This window comes from Geotrypetes seraphini, chromosome 2 (genome assembly GCF_902459505.1).
Source record: "Geotrypetes seraphini chromosome 2, aGeoSer1.1, whole genome shotgun sequence".
Classification (NCBI taxonomy): domain Eukaryota; kingdom Metazoa; phylum Chordata; class Amphibia; order Gymnophiona; family Dermophiidae; genus Geotrypetes; species Geotrypetes seraphini.
This window is the reverse complement of record NC_047085.1, coordinates 518,117,653-518,131,206: the sequence shown is the minus strand read 5'-3', so window position 1 is coordinate 518,131,206 and position 13,554 is coordinate 518,117,653. Positions and strand designations below refer to the sequence as shown.

Below are 13,554 nucleotides of genomic sequence, written 5' to 3'. Positions count from 1 at the left end.
GTGTCATTATAATCTAGGAGGTAGGCAAAATTGTTTGACTGTCTGTTTTGGATGCTAGAGTTATTTATTTATTCATGATTGATCTTTTGAATGTGTTTTTATTCTCCGCAGCATGCTAGACTAACTGGCCCTGAAGCAGTGGGTTTAAATAAATTACCACGAAACGTTGGCCACGTTGACATGGTCTGAAGCAGTTTGCTGGAGTGTTACTACTTGAAAGCTAAGTTACTTTAATAGACACTGGACATTGGATGTTTAATTAAGTCTCCTATTAAGAAAAAGTGCACCGATTTAGAGAACTGAGATTTTCAGAGAGTTGAGATTTTTAGAATAAATTATAAGAGGAAAAATTTTTTAGAAAATAATTTGGAATAAAAATAAAATTCGTTGAGTTGAGGTTAGGGACTGGAAGGCTGCCGATGATTAGAGCTAAAGAGCCAGGAATGTACGCAGACTTGTAAGGTCAGAGTCTATGACTTGCGTAGGCTCGTTGACTGAGGCCCTTCCAGTTAGTCACGGATATCCGTTGCACTTCTTCATATCTTGTGGGAAATTAGGGATCCAGGTTAATATATGGCCAGAGTCAGGGATGCCTCAGCCTTCTGCTCAAGGTGCAACCCTTGTCCTTAGAATGTATACGTGTCAGAAGGGAGAGGAAATGAGAAACAGGGCCTCAGAACCAAACCCAGGCCTAGATCCACACACAGGCACAGATCTGCACACAGGGCCTAGGTCGGTGTGCCGACCTGGCTTGCGTTCAGAACCGCCTGCGTGCGGACCCCGCCAGTGTTCTGATGCTCTGGATCAGAACTTATCAGATCTCCATCCCTACAATCTAGTCTGGCCACCCTAATGACCCTCCCCTATTTATCTCTGTGCAGAGATCCCACGTGACGATCCCATTTCTTCTTAAAATCAGGCACGCTGCTTGCCTCGATCACCTGAAGTGGAAGTCTATTCCAGCGATCAACCACTCTTTCGGTGAAAAAGTATTTCCTGGTGTCGCCGTGCAATTTCCTGCCCCTGATTTTCCATGGATGTCCTCTTGTCGCCGTCGGACCTTTGAAAAAGAAGATATCTTCTTCTACCTCGATACGGCCCGTGAGGTATTTGAATGTCTCAATCATGTCTCCCCTCTCTCTGCGTTCCTCGAGTGAGTATAGCCGCAATTTATCCAGCTGTTCCTCGTACGGGAGATCCTTGAGTCCCGAGACCATCCGGGTGGCCATTCGCTGGACCGACTCAAGCCTCAGTACATCCTTGCGATAATGAGGCCTCCAGAATTATACGCAGTATTCCAGATGGGTCCTCACCATGGATCTATACAACGGCATAATGACTTCAGGCTTGCGGCTGACGAAACTCCTACGTATACATCCTATGATCTGCCTAGCCTTAGATGAAGCCCGCTCCACTTGATTGGCAGTCTTCATGTCTTCACTGATGATTACCCCCAAGTCCCGTTCCGCAACAGTCCTTGCTAGGATCTCGCCATTTAGGATGTAAGTCTCGCATGGATTTTGACTGCCAAGGTGCATGACTTTGCATTTCTTGGCATTGAAACTCAGTTGCCAGGTCCTAGACCATTGCTCCAATAGGAGTAGGTCGTGTTTCATATTGTCCGTTGTGCTCTTGCTTGTTATGTTACACAGTTTAGCGTCATCGGCGAATAACGTTATTTTACCGCAAAGCCCCTCAGCCAAGTCCCTTATAAAGATATTGAAAAGGATCGGGCCCAAGACCGAGCCCTGCGGCACTCTTCTGATCACTGCTGTCGTTACGGAGGGGGTGCCGTTCACCACCACCCTCTGAAGCCTACCACCAAGCCAGGCCCCAATCCATTTAGTCAAAGTGTCACCTAATCCCATGCGGGGTAGGGAATTAGATAAACGCTGTTGGGGGGAGAAGAATGACAGGATCAATTCCGAGAAGGAGTGCGCTTAAAGGAGATAACCAGTAAAAATAAATAAATAAATAAAGGGCAAAATAAAAGAATCCAAGAAGATGTGGGCTCACCTTGCTTCTGATTTGCTAACTCAGGCCCGCTCAGGCAAGGGGGCTGGTACCACCGCTCATGAATTGGGAGTCCGTTTTTCTCTGGAAACGAATTAATTTGAATCGATTCATCTGAAGTGAATTGATTCGAATCGGGCACCTCTAGTACGAACCAGTGAGAGGGAATTGTTTGGGTAGGAGCTTTCTTACCATTATTAAGAGATACAGATTGTCCGACAACAGTAATATGTGTCCGTACTCCATTCACAGGCTGTTCTTGTGAGTCAGAGTGGAGACAAACCTGACCCAACAGTGACCATGTTTCAATAGGACTCTGGATCAGGGGTCATTACTTCATGATTGTAGAAGAAATTCCCCAGTAAGCCCAGATTATAATACAGTATATTCTCATTCCTCAGAGCTTGTCCCTCTAATTCTGTACAGTCTGCCAAACATTAAATGCCACTTTGGCGTGTAACTTTCATGCTAAAACAGAAGTTACGTGCCACAACGGAGGTGTTTTGGCAGGAGTGCTCGTAAATGCACTTAAGTGCTATACCATAAGATAATGCCTAAGAGTTATTGCGTGCAAAAGAGAGGGGGTGGTGTGCAAATAGGTGATGCACGAGTGGGCTACAGATGATTCTTATACCTACATGCAAAATCTATAGAGCAATCAGATATTTGGTGCCCTAGAGAGAATTGACTCCCTTAACTCTCCACACTGCCATTGCCAAGGAACCGCTCACAAATTGGCACTGTCTAGAGATAAATGCTTGAAAAAATGCTTTGCAAGTAGGAAACTGACCAATTCTCAAGCCACAAATGGAAAATCTTTCTGCAACATCTATATTTCCTCATTAGACATTGGTTAAGAACATAAGAACATAAGCAATGCCTCCGCTGGGTCAGACCTGAGATCGATCGTGCCCAGCATCCCGCTCATGCGGCAGCCCAACAGTTCCAGGACCTGCACAGTAATCTTCTATCTATACCCTTCTATCCCTTTTCAAGTAGGAAATTGTCCAATCCTTTCTTGAACCCCAGTACCGTACTCTGCCCTATTACGTTCTCTGGAAGCGCATTCCAGGTATCCACCACATGTTGGGTAAATAAGAACTTCCTAACATTTGTTTTGAACCTGTCCCCTTTCAGCTTTTTCGAATGCCCTCTTGTTCTTGTATTATTTGAAAGTTTGAAGAATCTTAGAAATCAATGCTGTTTTCTAACTCATGAGAAATATCTTCTGTTTATATCCAACAGATCATCAGAACCGACATGACTGGAAGAGAATTGAGAATCAAGGAAAAGGTCCTGTGAAAATGGAGGAAATCCAAACACAGTCAGAAAACATCTATGAGAATATTTCCCAGACACCTGAAATTATTAACACAAATAATTGTAAGCAGGAATCAAGGGAACAGAGAGACCCTGCAGAAGACTCAACGGATAGAGGCCCTTTCTGTGAGAGAAATGACAGGGAGCTCAATAACAGCCCTGAGAACCAGAGACCCTCCCAAATTAATAATAGTGATAAAGTGACTTCTGAATCCCACCATGGCAAGAGGAAAAGAAAAACACACCAGAAACTACTCCAAATGCACAAAAGGGATCATAAAAATAAGAAACCATTAACATCTTCTGAGCATAATAAACGCTTCACTCGGCTTTCAACTCTAAAAATCCAGCAACAAACTCCCAAAGCAGTGACACCATTTACATGTACTGAGTGTAATAAAAACTTCACTCAGCTTTCAGATCTAAAAAGACACAAAATGATCCACACAGGACACAAGCCATTTACATGTAGTGAGTGTAAAAAAAGCTTCACTCGGCTTTCAGGTCTAAAAAGTCACAAAATGATCCACACAGGACACAAGCCATTTACATGTAGTGAGTGTAATAAAAGCTTCACTCAGCTTTCAGGTCTAAAAAGACACAAAGTGATCCACACAGGACACAAGCCATTTACATGTAGTGAGTGTAATAAAAGCTTCACTCAGCTTTCAGGTCTAAAAAGACACAAAGTGATCCACACAGGACACAAGTCATTTACATGTAGTGAGTGTAATAAAAGCTTCACTCAGCTTTCACATCTAAAAAATCACATAATGATTCACACAGGACACAAGCCATTTACATGTACTGAGTGTAATAAAAGCTTCACTCAGCTTTCGTATTTAAAAAGTCACAAAATAATCCACACAGGACACAAGCCATTTACATGTACTGAGTGTAATAAAAGCTTCACTTGGCTTTCAACTCTGAAAAATCATGAAAAGATCCACACAGGACACAAACCATTTACATGTACTGAGTGTAATAAAAGCTTCACTCGGCTTTCAGCTCTAAAAAGTCACAAAATGATTCACACAGGACACAAGCCATTTACATGTACTGAGTGTGATAAAAGCTTCACTCTGCTTTCACAACTAAAAAGACACAAAATGATCCACACAGGACACAAGCCATTTACATGTACTGAGTGTGATAAAAGCTTCACTCTGCTTTCACAACTAAAAAGACACAAAATGATCCACACAGGACACAAACCATTTACATGTACTGAGTGTAATAAAAGCTTCTTTTGGCTTTCAACTCTGAAAAATCATGAAATGATCCACACAGAATACAAGCCATTTACATGTAGTGAATGTAAAAAAAGCTTCATTCGGCTTTCAGCTCTAAAAAGACACAAAATGATCCACACAGGACACAAGTTATTTACATGTACTGAGTGTAATAAAAGCTTCACTCAGCTTTCGAATCTAAAAAGTCACAAAATGATCCACACAGGACACAAGCCATTTACATGTACTGAGTGTAATAAAAGCTTCACTCAGCTTTCGAATCTAAAAAGTCACAAAATAATCCACACAGGACACAAGCCATTTACATGTACTGAGTGTAATAAAAGCTTCACTTGGCTTTCAACTCTGAAAAATCATGAAAAGATCCACACAGGACACAAGCCATTTAAATGTACTGAGTGTAATAAAAGCTTCATTCAGCTTTCAGATCTAAAAAATCACAAAATCATTCACACAGGACACAAGCCATTTACATGTACGGAGTGTAATAAAAGCTTCACTCAGCTTTCAAATCTGAAAAGTCATGAAATGATCCACACAGGACACAAGCCATTTACATGTACTGAGTGTAATAAAAGCTTTACTCTGCTTTCAAGTGTAAAAAGACACAAAATGATCCACACGGAATACAAACCATACATGTAATAAGTGTAATAAAAGCTTCACCCGGCTTTCACATCTAAAAAAATCACAAAATGATCCTCACAGGGTACAAACCATTTACGTGTACTGAGTGTAATAAAAGCTTCAATCAGAATTTAAATCACAAAATGATTCTCACAGGTTGCAAACCATATAAATGTACGAAGTTTAGGACTGATCTTAGATGGCGGAAGGGAAGGTCAGCTGAACAGTTCGGAGCAGCTGTTCGTGCGATTTTTTTCAGATTTATCTTTGTCTGAGAGAGGAAAATTACCTTTTAGGATGCCGAAGACGAGGGGCCGTAGTACCGCTGGAGCATCGCGGCGACCTGGCCCAACCAAAATCGGCAACATCGACGAGCTCCTGCGCCAAATGCAAGGAATGTCAGCGGCGTCGGCAACTCCATTGGAGACGCCCTGTAGTGAGGCAGTGGCGATCTCCCCGGGACTTGAGATCTCATTGAGCCCTGACGTAAGAGCGCTCCCCCTCTCCCGCAGACTGCCAGCTCTCCGTGGGAGGAGGAGCAATCTTAAGACAGTGTGCTCCCTTCCCTGGAGGCTTTGGACATCGAACCAGGGAGTTTGGACGTGGACTTTCTACAGTTGCAGGAGGGTCCTTTGGAGCCTGAGTGTTTGTTCAGAGGGGGACTTGTGTACGGGAGAACCGCCAACAAGATGAGAAGCTGACTGGTGAGGATGTTAAAATTCAACTTGAAAAATCTTTCCTAATATTAAAGAAACCTCAAGAGATAACTCTGGACGCTATTTGGGATCTCGTGGCTGACCTGGCCAAGTCAATTAAGCCCCAATTGGAACAAAAAGTTAATATTCAAGAAGTTGATATTAAAAATCTTAAAACTGAATTACAATAACTTAAAAAGTCTAATGTTACCTCTATTGTACTAATCACCTTTGTTTTACTTCAAGCACTAATTTCAACACAAGGCTGATGTAGTTAAGTGAACACTCAGACCCACAGCTGAGGTCCGGTGAAACAAGTTCACGGGGCAGCTGTTAAGGAGACCATCATAGTTGTTCACAGTCTCCTCCACCAAACAAAGACTAAATAACAGAAAATAAAACTTAAATAAAAATAAAATCATAAATTTCACAACAACTTAACTTTGAATGGTGTAGATGGTACACATAACTGCTCCGGGCTCCTCCGTTTATTCACAATACCGACCCCCCAACCTAGGTTTCACCCGCTGGCTTCTTCAGGAGGGGTACTACAATTACAAGATAACTCAAATCAACACTGCACCACACAGCTTGCTAACTTAATAAACACTACATTTGAAATATTCAATGTACACACTCTCTCTACAACTTACCGGCACAAACACTCCATACTGCTCACACACGCACTACTGACAAGAAGAACTTCCCAGCAGGCCACGCTTTAAATACACTCCCCTTTTACTACCTACTACATCATCACTTCTGACATCATGATTGATTATAATTGAAACCATTCAATATCATTGTTTAATCCTGTGGGGGCCAAGGTATGCCATTGGAATATAAACTTCTGCTCCAAATAAAGAAGATGTTGAGTGATATTTCCAGATTGTGCGAGAAGATGTTGATGATGACTTTTAAATTTACAACCTCTAACCGGTGGAGAAATGAAGTTCAGGTGTGAGCTTCGCTTGTGTCTGTTGGTTGAGAAAGAGAAAAGGTCTGTTATGTATTTAGGGGCTAAGCCATAGAGTACCTTGAAGCAAAAACAACCAAACTTGAATTTCACACGTGCCCCCATCGGCAACCAGTGTAAAAGTCGATAGGAAGGTGTCATGTGATCAAATTTCTTCAGTCCATAAAGTAATCTAACCGCTGTATTTTTAACTAGTTGCAATCGCCACATATGCTTTTGGGGGAGTGCCAAGTAGGCGATGTTACAATAATCAAGTTGACTCAGAATAAGGGATTGTACTAGAATTCGAAATGATGAGGCATCGAAGTATGCTCTGATGGACTGAAGTTTCCAGAGGGTGTGAAAGATTTTTCTAATCAAGGAGTCTACCTGGTCTTTCATGGTCAGGTTCTGGTCCAGTGTTACACCCAATATCTTCATAGTGGGTTGAATTGGATAACTAAGATTGTTGATGCATATTGGTGCTTTAGTGTCGAGTGGGTATGGCACTGATATGAAAAATTTTGTTTTCTCTTGAGTTTAGTTTTAGTCTGCAGTGTTTCTCAATCTTTTCAAGCCAAGTACCCCCAAAGCCTAACAAATACCAGTAGAGTACTCCGACCAAATTCCGCCCCAAATCCTGCCCCAAACCTGCACAATCTCTGCCTCTGGCTCTACTCCCATAATAGTAATACTAATTGTAATGCAATTTCCCCCATCCATTTTTCATATACACACAATATAGTATTTTTAATACATAATGGTAACCACAAAATAAAAAAAAACACAAAGCACACTCTATGCAGAGGAATTATCATTTAAATTCAGGTTTTCTTCAAAGAGGTCAATGTAGATGGCTTTAAAATATGCAATGTCACCTCAGTAATCACTGTAGACTAATAGCCTCCAAAGCACCTAAACTGGACAGACAAATCACTATTCTGTTGTCATCGACCACAGGTTACAAAACCTTCAAGAAAGATACTAAAACCCTACTCTTCCAAAAATACATAAAACCTATCTAATACGACCAGTTCCTACCTAAACCCCACTCTACACACTTAATATACTCTAATATGCTCCTAACTACCCAACTCATGCTAAAACGCCTCTATTTACCCAAGACATACCACCTTAAGATCTCGACAACTCTTTGGTAATTCTTATTACCCAACATTTATCACCTTAAGATCTCGACAACTCTAAGGTAATTCTTATGTAACTCTTAGGAAATCTCTTATGCTATTCCTGTAAACTTTTATGTAATCCGCCTTGAACCGCAAGGTATTGGTGGAATAGGAATCACTAATGTAATGTAATGTTCTTGGGCCCATCTTGTTCAATATTTTTATAAACGATCTGGAAGAGGAAACAACTTGCAATATGATAACGTTTGCAGACGATACAAAACTATGTCGGGCGGTTGACTCTCAAAGGGACTGCGAGGAACTCCAGAAGGATCTGAACAAGTTGGAAGCATGGGCAACAAAGTGGCAGATGAATTTTAACATAAACAAATGCAAGGTGATGCATCTAGGAAAAAAAAACAAAGAACACGAGTATAAGATGTTGGGGGTGACATTAGCAAAATGTGAACAGGAAAGAGATTTGGGGGTACTGATTGACAGAACCCTAAAGCCTTCGGCACAATGCACGGCAGCGGCGAAGAAAGCTAACCGGATGTTGGGCATAATTAAGAAGGGGATCACGAGTAGATCGGAAGATGTAATAATGACACTTTATAGAGCAATGGTCAGACCGCAATTGGAATACTGTGTACAACACTGGTCTCCATACCTCAAGAAAGATATAACTCTGCTGGAGAGGGTACAGAGACGAGCCACAAAACTTGTCAAGGGATTGGAGAATTTGAGCTACAAAGAGCGCCTTAGGAAATTGGGACTGTTTACCCTCGAGCAGAGAAGACTGAGAGGGGATTTAATAGAGACTTTTAAATTAATAAAGGGATTTGATAAAATAGATCAAGAAGAAGCATTACTAACTTTTTCGGAGGTGACACGGAGAAGAGGTCACAGACTGAAACTGAGTGGCAGCAGGTTCAGGACGAATGTCAGGAAGTTCTTTTTCACACAGCGTGTGCTGGGAATTTGGAATGCTCTCCCGGAGGATGTTATGACAGAGATTACTGTTCTGGGATTCAAGCGCAAGTTGGATGCACACCTTCTTGCAAATCATATTGAGGGCTACGGTATATCTGGGTCTCCAATCAGGAGTACCTAAATCGGCCGCCGCGTGTGCGGTCACCGGACTGGATGGACCTCGGTCTGATCCGGTGAAGGCTTTTCTTATGTTCTTAATATAGTGCAAAATATAGATAGCAGATATAAATTCTCAAAACTGTCACATTTCAATCACTAACTTGAAAATAAAATCATTTTCCCAAGATTAGCACAAGAATAGCGCGAGCTATGGTGCGCACTAGCCGAAAAATTACCACCTGCTTAAAAGGAGGTGGTAGCGGCTAGCGCGTGTGGCATTTTAGCATGCGCTATTCCGTGCATTAAGGCCCTAACGCACCTTTGTAAAAGGAGCCCTTAGTCTCTGGTTGCACTTCCTTCTGACTGTGCATCCATTTCTTTCTTTCATTTAGCCCAGCAATTGTCCTTTTCTATTTCCTCCCTCACTCCTTCCTATGTCACAAGATAGTGCCCCCTTCCTTCCTCCCTCGCTCCTTCCTGTGTCCCGTTAGGCCCCCTTCCTCCCTCCTTCCTTCCGTCCTTTGTCCCGTTAGTGCCCCCTCCCTCCCCACGCCTGCCCCCAAGCCGACCCACCGCTGATTCCGCCTCTTGCCACTCATGCCATGTGTCGCCACATCCTGTCGCTTGCTGGCTCTATTAATTCCCCATGCTTCTGCCACAACTCCAAAAGGGCTAGCGCATGCAGCGATTGCACCCAGTGGCCCATAATCCTCCCCCCTATGTCAGTTCTGACGTCGGTGGGTGCCACAATTGGTCGAGAATGCCATTAAGCTATTGGTGTGTTGGTATATTATGCCAGCTTTGCTTAGTAAGATGTATACTTCATGTACAGATAAGTATTGGAAAGGATGCGACCAGCAGGGCACATTTTGACATATGTGGTGGGGTGTCCCAGACTTCTGGTTATTGGACCCAGGTATTTTGGTATGTGGAGCAACTTTTACAATGTTGGGTGACAGTGAGAGCAGAAACTGCCTTATTGGAGGTGATACCCGGAGGGGTGGATGATGAGACAAGCTGGCTCACCTGACGTTCACAGTAGCCAGGTTGGTGTTCGTTTCGTTTTGGAAGAGTCCTCAGATGCCTACCTTGATACTGATGAGGGAAAAATTGGGGTGGGTCTGTGAGAAATATAGACTCTGTTCTATTGACACGTCGATAGCAGCAATTTGAGGATATATGGGGTAGATTTCAAGTGGTGGAGAGTAATGAACCATGTTGATTTTGGGGGGTCCTCTTGGTATGATGGGGGAAAAGAACATGGAACTGGCGTGGCTCACTGTAGCAGTGAAGGAAGCGATCCGAGACAAGAAGACTTCATTTAAGGAATGGTAAAGGACAAAAACAGATGAAAACTGGAAAAAGCACAAACAACATCAAAGCAAGTGCCATAAGACGGTAAGAGGGGCCAAAAGAGACTATGAGGAAAAATATCCAAGGAAGCAAAAAATTTTAAGCTGTTCTTTCAATATATTAAGGGGAAATGACCCGTGAAGGAAGCACTGGGGCCGTTAAGATGACCATGGAATAAACGGAGTACTAAAGGAGGACAAAGCCATCGCCAACAAACTGAACACATTTTTCGCATCTGTATTTACCAAAGAGGATATATCCAATATTCCACAAGCCAACAGGCTATATACAGGAAATGAAGGCGGTCAGTCTAGAAGAGGTATGCAGGCAGATTGATAGGCTTAAAAACGATAAATCCCCGGGACCAGATGGCATCTATCCGAGGATAATCAAGGAACTGAAAGGGGTTATATCTAAACTGCTTCACCTAATAGCCAATCTGTCGATCAAATCAGGAAAGATTCCAGAAGATTGGAAAGTGGCGAATGTTGCACCAATATTCAAGAAATGTTCTAGGGGAGATCCGGGAAACTACAGACCAGTGAGTCTGACTTTGGTACCGGGAAAGATGGTAGAGGCGCTGATAAAGGACTGCATCATCGATCACCTTGACGGACACAAACTGATGAGGACCAGCTTGACAAACTTACTGCACTTCTTCGAGGGAATAAATAGGCAGATAGACAAGGGTGACCCAGTTGACATCATATATCAAGATTTTCAGAATGCGTTTGACAAGATCCGCATGAACGTCTACTTCGAAAAATTGCGAGCCATGGAATCGAGAGCGATATACTCACGTGGATTAAAAATTAGTTGGCGGATAGGAAACAGAGAGTGGGGGTAAATGGGCAATACTCAGACTGGAAAAACATCACAAGTGGAATTCCGCAGGATTCAATGATCGGGCCTGTGCTCTTCAACATATTTATAAACAACCTAGAAATTGGCACAACGAGTGAGGTGATTAAATTTGTGGATCATACGAAATTATTCAGAGTAGTGAGGACACAGAAGGATTGTGAAGACCTACAATGAGATATAAACACACTCAAGGAATGAGCTGCGAAATGGCAAATAAAGCAAATAAAGTTCATGTGCATGTGCATATCGGTAATAAAAATCATATGTACGAATACAGGATGTCCGGGGATATACTGGGAGAGAGCCCCCAGAAAAGAGACCTGAGAGTACTTGTAGACAAGTCAATGAAACCGTCCATGCAATGCACGGTGGAGAATGATTAAGAAGGGGATCACAAACAGTTCTGAGAAGGTTACCAGTTCATGGTGCGCCCCCACCTGGAGTACTGCGTCCAACACTGGTCGCCATACATGAAAAAGGACATAGTACTTCTCGAAAGGGTCCAGAGAAGAGCGACAAAAATGGTTAAGGGACTGGAGGAGTTGCCGTACAATGAGAGGCTAGAGAAACTGGGCCTCTTCTCCCTTGAAAAGAGGAGACTGACAGGGGACATGATTGAAACATTCAAGATATTGAAGGGAATTGACTTAGTAGAGATAGAGAGATTGTTCACCTCTCCGAGGTGAAAAGAACAAGAGGGCACTCTCTAAAGTTAAAAGGGGATAGATTCTGTACAAACGTAAGGAAGTTTTTCTTCACTCAGAGAGTGTTAGAAATCTGGAACGCTCTTCCAGAGGCTTTCATAGGAGAAAGCACCCTTCAGAGATTCAAGAAAAGGTTAGATAAGTTCCTGCTGGACCTGAACATACGCAGGGACAGCTAGACTCAAATAGGGCACTGGTCTTTGACCTCAGGGCCGCCGCATGAGCAGACTGCTGGACACGATAAGGCAAATAATATTGAAGGCAGATATTGGTTTGACCCAGCAGTGGCAATTCTTAATTTCTTATGCGTTGTATTGCTATACTTTGTCATGTTGCGATACAGGACTATTAGTTATTAGGGAGGGGGGCTCTATCAGCTGTGTCCTGGGGGGGGGGGGGGAGAGAGGCAGTTTTTCTGGATTTTGGGTAGGGGTTGCAGGGGTTCATTGGGAGCTTAAGAAATTGATTAACACTGTCCATGAGTTCCTAGTACTGTTATTGTCTAGGAGCTATATATGATGAATGCACTTTTTTGTTGTATGTTCTTTTTTTTTTTTGTAATATCATGTTTATTAGGCAGAAAAAACCATGTACATCAAGCCAGTAGTACATAACAGGGAGTAATAAACACAGTAGCAATGAACAGTTTAGCTATCCATATAGGACAGTAGTATCAAGAACAATAATACATGGCTCATACCAGCCCATTTTCTACGGATTATAGAGTACTTACAGAACAGCGAATCCCCAAACGATTCACCCACTGAACCTTCATACCGACATCCATACACCCATTGTTGTATGTTCTATGGGTTGTATTTGCAGCATTTTAAATAAGGAATTACAAAAAGAAGGAATTGACATCGGGGGAAGGCTTCTGGTTCGGCAGCGTGCAGTCTCTGCATACGTTGGCCCTTTTGGAGTTGCGGAAGAAACGGTGGGGAGTGGGATTAAATGGAGCCAGCAAAAAGTGGTGAGCAGATGGGTGGGAGGCACTCAGCCGGTGTACTCCCAAAGAGCGGCCCGCGTATCCCCTGGGGTACATGTAGCATGCGTTGAGAAACCCTGCTGTACTGAATGTGATAAAAACTTCAATCAGCTTTCAATCTAAACATTCACCAGTACATTCACATCATGGAATAAGACACTGGCTGTTAATCGACAGGTACTTCCTGCACTCTCAAATAACTTTGGTGTTTTAGACTGGCTACTGCCCCCTATCTTGATTCTTTGCCCCACAGAGCTCGGAGCTTAGTGCTTAATTCATTTTCAGACTTGCTGGTCTATACCCACTTGTTCTGGAGGATGGGAGCCTCTTCCCGCACGTCGCAGGTTCGGGGCAGTTGCTGTGGAAAAGGTGGCAACCATGTCTCTCTTTTTTTCTTTCTTCATTTTGCTTACGTTGGAGGTTTCTGTGACGCTTCTTTTCCTTTCCTCTAGGGATGGGGTCTTTAAGGAACCAGGGCCTTGGCTAATTCTAACTTGTTGTAGCCTTGCTGTATTGCTGTCATGGGGGAGAGAGAGGGGATTGGTGGGTATTTTCTTTCTGTT

The 13,554-nt window shown here is 42.8% G+C and overlaps 1 protein-coding gene across 1 annotated transcript in view; it reads left to right on the top strand.

The window, feature by feature from the left end:
• Positions 1 to 13,554, top strand: part of LOC117355022 (zinc finger protein 271-like) — a 98,738-nt gene that overhangs the window by 14,923 nt on the left and 70,261 nt on the right. The window contains exon 4 of the mRNA XM_033932969.1: positions 3,259 to 3,726. Within this exon, the coding sequence (XP_033788860.1) occupies positions 3,259 to 3,726 (468 nt within the window). The remainder of the gene's footprint in view (positions 1 to 3,258; positions 3,727 to 13,554) is intronic.